This window comes from Acanthisitta chloris, unplaced genomic scaffold (assembly GCF_000695815.1).
Source record: "Acanthisitta chloris isolate BGI_N310 unplaced genomic scaffold, ASM69581v1 scaffold8849, whole genome shotgun sequence".
Taxonomy (NCBI): Eukaryota; Metazoa; Chordata; class Aves; order Passeriformes; family Acanthisittidae; genus Acanthisitta; species Acanthisitta chloris.
Genome location: NW_008690813.1, coordinates 36038 through 45959, shown reverse-complemented (window position 1 = coordinate 45959; position 9922 = coordinate 36038). Strand labels below are relative to the sequence as shown.

At 52.4% G+C, this 9922-nt stretch overlaps 1 protein-coding gene across 1 annotated transcript in view; it reads right to left on the bottom strand.

The window, feature by feature from the left end:
* The window catches only part of DYSF (dysferlin), a gene marked incomplete at its 5' end in the record, with an annotated part of 48084 nt that overhangs the window by 2932 nt on the left and 35230 nt on the right, over positions 1 to 9922 (bottom strand). The window contains 8 exons of the mRNA XM_009081971.1: positions 825 to 1003; positions 1308 to 1407; positions 3581 to 3722; positions 4096 to 4191; positions 4434 to 4522; positions 6352 to 6491; positions 8728 to 8870; positions 9681 to 9851. Coding sequence (XP_009080219.1) covers positions 825 to 1003; positions 1308 to 1407; positions 3581 to 3722; positions 4096 to 4191; positions 4434 to 4522; positions 6352 to 6491; positions 8728 to 8870; positions 9681 to 9851 — 1060 coding nt within the window. The remainder of the gene's footprint in view (positions 1 to 824; positions 1004 to 1307; positions 1408 to 3580; positions 3723 to 4095; positions 4192 to 4433; positions 4523 to 6351; positions 6492 to 8727; positions 8871 to 9680; positions 9852 to 9922) is intronic.

The window sequence follows — 9922 nt, the reverse complement described above, 5'->3', positions numbered from 1 at the left end:
AAGAACATCTGGTGTGAGCCAAGCCCAAAAAGGAATAAGAAGGACAATGAGGAAGGCATGAAGTGGATCCTGAAAATACAGCTCCAAACAGGACTAATTGCCCTGACTGTGGCATCCTGCATGTCCTTGGCCCAGGACCTTCTTCCTCAAAGCTTTCAGGGAATCCTGGAATGGTTTGAGTTGAAAGGATTTTAAAGCCCACACAGTTCCACCCAGGGACAGCTCCCACCAGCCCAGGTGGCTCCAAACCCCATCCAACCTGACCTAGAACACTTCCAGGTCTGGGGCAACCACAGCTGCTCTGAACAACCTGTGCCAGTGCCTCACCACCCTCACAGCCAGGAATTCCTTCCCAATATCCCACTCAAATCTCCCCCTTTCCAGGGTGAAGCCATTCCCCCTTGTCCTGTCCCTCCATCCCTTGTCCCAGGTCCCTCTCCAGCTCTCTTAAAGCCCCTTTAGGCACTGGAAGGGGCTGAAAGATCTCCCTGGAGCCTCTTCTCCTCCAGGCTGGACATTCCCAGCTCTCCCAGTCCTGCTCCATGCCAGAGCTGCTCCAGTCCTTGGAGCATTTCCATTGCCACGAATGTTCCCGGGGATGAGCAACAGTTCTAAAAGACCATTTCCCCCTCTATTCTCAGTCAATTTATGCAAGATTCTCATCTGAAAGTCCTAAACAGCCAATAAGTTCTTCTCCAGGAAGATTCCAGAGTGGCCAAACCCTGGTGTGACCTCCAACCACTCCCATTTGAGGCAGCTCCTCACAGGACAGTTCCTCTCCTGGATTAGAAGATCCAAGAGGACCCGTGGAGGGACCACCTTACCGCCAGAATCTTCTTCTGCTCCTGCTCAGCCACACATGGCCACCAGCCCTTGACTGTCTTCTGCTCAAAGAGGGACACGAAGCGACTGGAGGACAAAGCATTATCTAGAAGCTCCAAGGAGCATTTCTCAGCTGTCTTGGCAGGTTTGGGCATCTTGTTGAGATCCATCTGAATTGAGCCTGCAAGGAGAAATGTTACAGGTAGGACATTTTGGTGCTATAGGTTCTTAAAGCATGGACTCTTCCCCTGAGGAAATAGGCACTGTGGCACCTCCTGATCTCAGGGGGTTTGGACCATCCAGATCATCTCATTCCACACTCTGCCACCTCCCACCAGCCCAGGTGGCTCCAAGCCCCATCCAACCTGGCCTGGAACACTTCCAGGGATGGAGCAGCCACAGCTTCCCTGGACAGCCTGTGACAGTGATGTTTCTCTTCCTGCCTGGCTCAACAGGGATGGAGCCCAAATCCATCACCAACTTACCCAAATAGTCATCAAAGGAGAACTTGTCATTGTCCCAGATCTGGAAGATGAGCTGTGGTGGAATCTTGTTCTCTGTCTTGTCCAAGCTCCAGAAATGCTCCTAAAATCACACAGGGAAAGAATCCAAGGGGGAATGAAAGGTTTGTTGGTGGAAGTGGGAAGACCCTTGTTAAGTCTGATCCCATGGAATCCTGTAACCTTCTGCTCTTGGTGTGTCCTCTGGTTCTGCAGAGCCATAGGATCAGACCTCTGGCCACTTCTTGGATGAGGATGTTCATTGGAATCCCTAAATTCCTCTGAATTGAGTTGGTATCAATTTAGTGTCAGTATGTTAGCAAGTATCTGCCACAAGCTTGGAAATAGGAATTCTTGGAGTGACAGCATCACATTCCCAGGATTTCCACCAGGGTGGCACTCCAAGGTGAGGTGGTGTTGATTCCCACTGAAGCCAACCCATTCCTTTCTCTGAATTCAGGGAAAAATCTGGGATTTACACTTAAATCAGTACCTAGGGCAGGGAATTCCCATTCATCCTTATCCTTCTTCCCTGTCCTGCCCAAGTGTGGCTCCACCAAGGCTCTGATCTGCTGCCACCACCAGTTTGGCTCTAGTTGGTCACCCTGAGACTCCCAAACACTTGTCCCACCCCCTTGAATCCTGTGGCTCTGGAATTTGTTTGCTAACCATGGATGTGGATATGGGAAGGAAGAGCCTGGAGCTTTCCTGGCAGCTCACACTGTGGTGGATTCCTTGGATCTCAAGCCACTTTTCTACCTCTCCCCAAGGTTTTCCTTCTCAGCACAGGGGAATGCTGGAGTTGGATGTGGTATCCCAGGAAATCTGCTGCTAATATCACCCTGAGCTGCCAAGTTCAGAGATCTTTCCCATGTTTATGGGAATGCTCCATCACTGGAAGTGTTCTAGGCCAAGTTGAATGGGGCTTGGTCTAGAGGGAGGTGTCCCTGGGTGGGTCTGGCTGGAGTTTTGAAGTCCTTTCCAACTAAAACCATACCATGATTCTGGAGTCCCTCTGCCATGGAGCCAGGTTGGGAGAGCTGGGAATGTCCAGCCTGGAGAAGAGAAGGCTCCAGAAAGAACTCTGAGCCCCTTCCAGTGCCTAAAGGGGCTCCAAGAGAGCTGAAGAGGGACTTGGGACAAGGCATGGAGTGACAGGACACAGGGAATGGCTTCCCACTGACAGAGGGCAGGGTGAGGTGGGATATTGGGAAGGAATTCCTGGCTGTGAGGGTGGTGAGGCACTGGCACAGGTTGCCCAGAGCAGCTCCACCCATGGAAGTGTTCCAGGCCAGGTTGGATGGGGCTTGGAGCCACCTGGGCTGGTGGGAGGTGTCCCTGAGTGGGACTAGATGATCTTTAAGTTCCTTCCCACCCAAACCACTCCATGATTCCTGCCCCATCCTGCCACACTAACAGGATCTCCAGCACGGAGCAAACCCAGGAGAGCAGATGGAAAGCTGTTTCCCTCTCTTCAAGGTCCAGACAGGGGCACAGGTGGCTTTTAGCAGCTCCCAATTGGCCATGGGAGAGGTTTTGATGGAAATTCCACTTTCCAGGAGGTGGTTGAAGTCATCTCTGGGAGCTTTTTACAGCAGCAGCAATGAACCTAACTGATCCAAGGAACACGAGGATCAAGGGGAGGGGAAGGAATGAGGAGTCCAAAATCCATTTCTAACTCCCCATCCCAGGACACACCTTACTTGTGGGACCAACCTTTACCCTAAAGCCCAGCCCAAAACTTTGCTTCTCATCAATGGCACATCCCAAGCCACGTTCTGATTATCCCTTCAAGGAAGTGGAGGAAGCTCCTTCCTTTCCCCCTCTTTAGTCTCTCTGTAAAGTCCTTGACCAGTGCCACACCACGCTGCAGACCAGAGGTGCTCTCCAACCCATCCCCATGGGAATGCCATAGCCATCTTTGGAGTAATCCTGTGGTTAAGTGGGAAATACAGAAGTCCCATCACACATGGAGAGCACTTAGACACCACTGCACCAACATCCATCCTGCTCCAGCCCAGAGGAGTCTTTCCTGATGGGATCAACCTCTCCAAACCCTTTATCCAAACCCACTTCAAAGTCCAACCCCAAAAACGTCTTCAAAGTTTGGATTTTAAACAGGTTTCTCCCAACTTTGTGGTTCGAACAACACCATGGAAAGGCTGAGATGGCACAGCTCCATTTGGGGAGGTCTTAGATCCCAATTCCACTCCAGAATTCCTTCAGGAAGGTAGAAACCTCCTCCCAGGGTCACTCACCTTCTTGGCCACATAACACATCTGCTCAGCTGGGAGGTAGTCGAAGGGGAAGATGAACCTCCAGTTGAAGTTTCCCTCTCCCCCCATGGACCTGTAGTGCACATCTGTCTTCTGCTTGTTCTCCTCATGCCCCACCAGCCAGCTGAAAAGGGCAGACACAGCACATGTAAAACTGGAAATCATGGATTTGGGAGTTCACTCAAAGTTGCAGGGGATAAAGTGTCCCTCATCCCTGTGGCTGGTCTCCGGTTGGACTTCAGACGAGACCTCAGAGGGAATGTAAGTCCCATCAGTGCTGGGAGATGAACCAGTGCTGGTGGCAGCAGCCTGAGAAGCACAGAATCATGGAACCATGGAATGGCTTGGGTCGGGATGGACCTTTAAAGATCATCTAGTCCCTGTCTTTGCCCTTGTTGACCTCCAAACAGTTCTTCCCTGACCATCTAAACTCCTTCACTGCTGCTCCTGCACCTCTGGCCATGGCACCTGAGTGACACAGGAATGAGGTGACTCACCCTTTGACGTAGATGTCACTCATCTTCTCCCCAGTGATGCTGAGGTCATCAAGGATGACATCCTTTGTGTTCCAGATGATGCAGCGCAAGTAGAATCTGGAGAACCCCAAAAAAAGCAACATGGAGAAGGTGGAAACTTGGTCCCAAGCCCAACTGGACAGCCTGGATGTCCACTCAAGGTGTTTCTCTGGAGATGTTCAGACATGAGGCATCTTCTCCTGAGGTGTTCCTCAGCCAGGCAGGTGGATCCTTCCCCATCTGAGACCTGCAAGCCCTCCCAACTCATGAAGAGAAGGTGATGGAGTCACCACAACCATGAGTAAGGAATGAGGAGTTACCTCTTTGCTTTGCGTGGAGAGATGTTGAAAGGAGGCCCAGGCTGTCCCAGGGATTTGGGGAACAAATCCACCCACATCTGTAGCTTTCCCTGGTTGGAAAGAAAGAGCCATGAAGCCTCAGGAGCCTCCAAACTGGGTCACCTGCAGCTTCTCAGTGAGGTGGCTACCAAGTCCTGTGCTGGGCCTTGAAGAACATTTTGGTGGCTCATGATGGGGCTAGAAGAGTTCTTTGGTTCCCCTCATGACAAGACAGTGAAGGGTTGGAGTGTGTCCAGAGGAGGGAATGAAGCTGTTAAGGGCCAGGGTGGGTTGGGCTCTGCTCTCTGGGAATAAGGGACAGGAGGGTATAGCCTCAAGGTGCTCCAAGGGAAGTTCAGGTTGGACACCAGGATTCTTCATGGCATGGAAAGGGCTGTCAGGCATTGGAAGGGCCTGCCCAGAGAGGTGGGGGAGTCACCATCCCTGGAGATGTTCAAGGACCAACTGCACATGGCACTCAGTACTCTGGTCTAGTTGACAAGGTGGTGATGGGTCACAGCTTGGACTTGATGACCTCAGAGGTCTTTTCCAACCTCAATGATTCCATGGTTCTGGGCTACAGGTGGTTGGTGTGGATAAGCTGAAGGTTCACTCAGGGTTTCTTCATCATGGCTGAATACCTTTCCATGGAGACAGACTGAGGTCTGGGTCCATGGAAGGTGTTGGAGACGCAAAGCAGCCCATGGTGTCACCAGTTCTCACTAGCTGGAGAGCTGGCTGATGGGTTTCTGACCATGGAAGTGGAGGATGGGATGAGGAGAGGAGAAACTACTTCTTCACCAGCCCTTCCAGGGAGAGCAGCAGGAAGGCAACTGAGCCCTCAGGGGGTGTTTTTCAGTTGTCTCAGAGCCAACATTTTGGGGACTGTCCTGAATGCCACATGCACTGAGCCACCCAGGTTCAGCCCCTGGACACAGCAGCACCTCCATGGACACTCCTAAAGACATGGGATGGGTTGGGTTGGAAAGGACTTAACAGACTATTTTGTTCCAGCCCTCTGAGAATCATCGAATCATGGAATGTTTGGGCAGGAAGGGACCTTAGAGATCATCCAGTCCCACACCCTGCCATGGGCAGGGACATCTCTCACCAGCCCAGGTGGCCCCACCCCCCATCCAACCTGGCCTGGAACTCTCCCAGGGATGGAGCAGCCACAGCTGCTCTGGGAATTCCATCCCAGACCCTCAACACCCTCACAGCCAGGAATTCCTTCCCAGTATCCCACCCTAACCTCCCCCTTTCCAGGGTGAAACCATTCCCTCCTTGTCCAGTCCCTCCATGCCTTGTCCCAGGTCCCTCTACAGCTCTCCTGGAGCCCCTTTAGGCACTGGAAGGGGCTCTAAGGTCTCCCCTGGAGCCTCTCCTTGTCCAGCTTGGACATTCCCAGCCCTCCTGGCTTGGCTCCATGGCAGAGGTTCTGCAGCCCTTGGAGCATCTCCATAGCCTTGAATGCTCCCAGGGATGAGGCATGGACAGGGATGCCTTCTACCAGCCCAGCTTGCTCCAAGCCTCAAGCAGCCTGACCTGGGACACTTCCAGAGCTCTGTGAGAGTTCTGCACTATGACTTCTAGATCTGAAATGTTTTTTTCCACCAAAATGTAACATAAAATGGAATGAAACTAAATTAAATGGATAAATGTGAGGAAAAGCTGATGGAAATGAATCCAGGAGGATGGAATTGATACCCCTAAGGACCTTGAGCAAGACAACCATGGATGGATTTGAGTTCCAGTCTATGTTTGATAGCTCCATCCCACACACTGAATGTCTCATCTCCGGGAGAAGACATCCCAGCATGACCCCACAGCCCCATGGATAGCTCTGGATCCAAAGGAGATGATGCTCCTGGGTTTGTCCTGGCCATGTGACACCACCCACCTGCTCGATCTCTGGCTGGAGAGGGCTGTAGAGGCGTCTGGTCTCCACATGCTCCGGCACCAGCCCCTGTTTCCTCAGGACACACAGGGCAAGTCGCTCCTCCACTGGCCCCAAGTGGGGGTTTGGGGCTTTGCCATCCTCTGCCATGGGGCAAAGAACACAGTTAGTCATAGGGAAGGGGTTAGAATGGCTGCTGGGAAGGCTCTGGGAGAGGCTGGGATCATGGGCATTGAGGTTTGGGTGGTATCAAGGCTCTGGGAGAGGCTGGGATCATAGACATTGAGGTTTGGGTTCTGTCAAGGCTCTGAGAGAGGTTGGGGTCATGCAACCCCCCAAACCACAGGAAGTGGAACAGTGCCAGGACCAAACTGAAAGGAGAATCCAAGGTTTGACCTTTCTCAAGGATTCAGGCCCACTAAGATGATATAAATTGGGGTGAAGGTCCCCAGCCCATGCTGTGTCCCTGCTGCCATTCCCACCCCTAGAGGTTTATCCCATGGTTTAAATCCATCCAGGATCTACTGGACAGAGCCCTATTTCTCTGCTGGGTTTGAGGTAAAAGACAGAAAGGAGGGCAGGAGGATGACCATGGAGACACCAGCAGCACAGCCTGATGGTTGGTCCTGGTCCCTACTCTGTCCTCCCTGCTCATACCAGGATATCTGAGATCCTTCATGGAAAGAGGGCAACACACAACAGCCACAATAAATAATGACCTGAAGTCATCTCCACCTCCTCACCCATCCACACCAGATCCTAATCTTGCCAAAACACCTCAATAATTGACATTTCTGCTTTCATCCATCCATCCATCCATCCATCCATCCATCCATGTTGGATGCCCAACCTGGCCTTGGCTGAGCCTGCTCCTGCCTTCCCACCCCATTCTGTGATGAGGGTTGGACACAATGAGCTGTCACTGGAAGGAGCTGCCCAGCGAGGTGATGGAATCACCATCCCTGGAGGTGTTCAAGGAACAACTTGGACACAGCACTCAGTGTTCGGCTGTAGTTGACAAGGTAATGGGTCAAAGGCTGGACTTGATCTTGGAGATCTTCTCCAATCTCAATGATTCCATGATTCCGTGATCTTAAAGGTCTTTTCCAGCCTAAAAGTCTCCATGAGTCCAACCTTAAATGATTCCAGATGCCATTGTGGAGCTGGAGGAGGTCCTCACCCCTGTTGCCTTCCAGGATCTTGGAAACAAAGCCCTGTCCCATCCCTGCAAAATCCAGGTGATCTATCCCAACTCCTTGCTTGGCAACACCTCAAAATGGTTGACATCAGCCATCTGGGCTACATCCCAACTAATTCTCAAACTGTGGAGTTTGTGGGATAATCAGCTGGGGAGAGGCTTGTAAAAGTCCTGCTCTGGGGTTTAATAGCTTCTACTTATCCCCCAGATTGGCTCCAACTCCATGTGGGGATCACAGCTGCTTCCTAGAGCTCCTCCAGGTCAAGCTTCAGACCTTGTTCTACTGCTTGAAGTCATTGCGGTTAAAGCAGAGGGAGGTGACAGGCACAAGGGGACCTGATCCTTATTGTTCTCCTGCTCAGGGGAGAACCAGGAATTTGGGCCTTGATTCCCAAGATGGGGGAGAAGGATCACTCCTGGGTTGTGCCTCTAACAAAGGAGTCACTGCTTCCCTTCTCTTTCTTCTCCTCCTCCTCTTCTTCCTCCTCCTCTTTGGGGGAGAACCAGGAATTTGTGCCTCCATGCTCCCTTAGGGAAAAGGATCAGGCTTGGGTTGTGCCTTGTTTTGTGCCTCTGACAAAGGAGTTGTTGCTTCCCTCCTCCTCCTCCTGCTCAGGGTAGAACCAGGAATTTGGGCCTTGATTATCCAAGAGTGGGAGAGGGATCAGTCCATCAGTCCCTTGTGTTGTGCTTCTGACAGCCAAGCCCTCCTAGATGTGGTAGCCTTAATGAAAGTTTGGATTAGATTTTGGGAAGATACCCTCCTCCTGGCTGTGATGGTGGTGAGACACTGGCACAGGCTGCCCAGAGCAGCTGTGGCTGCCCCATCTCTGGAAGTGTTTCAGGACAGGTTGAATGGGGCTTGGAGCAACCTGGTATAGCGGAAGGTGTCCCTGCCCATGGCAGGGGGTTGAACAAGATGACCTTTAAGGTCCTTTCCAACCCAAAGCAGTCTGGGATTCCAAACTGCAGCTCCTGGTCAGGACACACCATCCTGAGATGCAGGTCTAGGATCAATCTGAGGGTTTGGGGCACAGCCAACCTGAGGTGATGTGGATGTGCCCATCATTTAGTCCTGTTCTACACAGTAACCCTTTCACGGTGCCTTGATGGCCACCAGCTTCATCCCTTGCTCTGCATGAAGGAAACTGTCTCACCCCAAAGTGGCTCTAACACCTTACCCAGCTCAGAGAGGATGTACTCCTGATCCCTGAAGATGATTCGGTCAGACATGTAGGTGGGAGCCTTGTAGTTGTGCTGCAGGGAGAAGAGGTGGAGCAGCTGGGAAGGTCGGAGTTGGTCTCTCCACTGGTTGGGGCCAGAGCTGAAACCAAACAGAATCACAGGATGGTTTGAGTTGGGAAGGACATGAAAGATCATCCAGTGCCACCCACCATGGGCAGGGACACCTCCCACCAGCTCCAAGCCCTATCCAACCTGGCCAGGAACACTTCCAGGGATGGAGCAGACACAGCTGCTCTGTGCAACCTGTGCCAGTGCCTCACCACCCTCACAGCCAGGAATTCCCTCCCAAATTCCCATCTAACTCCACCCTCTAGCAGTGGAAAGCCATTCCCCCTTGTCCCATCACTCCATTCCTTGTCCCAAGTCCCTCTACAGCTCTCCTGGAGCCTCTTTAGGCACTGGAAGGGGCTCTAAGGTCTCCCTGAAGCCTTCTCTTCTCCAGGCTGGACATTCCCAGCTCTCCCAGCCTGGCTCCATGGCAGAGGAGCTCCAGAATCATGAAGTGGTTTGGATTGGGAAGGAACTTAAATCCCATCCAGATCCACCCAGGGACACCTCCCACCAGCCCAGGTGGCTCCAAGCCCCATCCAACATGGCCTGGAACACTTCCAGGGGTGGAGCAGCCACAGCTGCTCTGGGCAACAGTGCATGGCCAATGTCCTCACCACAGTGTGACCAGAGGACATCAGGGATGTTACAGGATGTGCCCAGAGACATTTAGGTTATTTGAAGCATCTCATGGTTCTGGAGGAGAGTCAAGACTTGGGGAAGTAGAGCACTGGGTAGGTCCACCTGGGACAGCAACCCCCTGGGCTGAGACATCTTCTGGTCCCCATGGTCACCTCAGCCCAAGCACCCACAGACACCCCAAAGCGGCTGAGGTACCTACACACAATAGGTTTGGGGGAGGCCACAACGGGCCCCATACTTGGACAGGAACCGATTCTCCAGGTCTATGATGGTCTCCCCAATCTTCTCATCCTTTGACAGGAGGTCATAGTCATAGAGGGTGACCTTCAGGTCCTTCTCCAGGGGCAAAGTGCAGCTCAGCTCAAACATCCTGCACAAGGAGAGAGGGAAAGTGCCCAGGAGAAGGAGATTCATGGTGCTGGAGCACCCGTGGGAATGGAT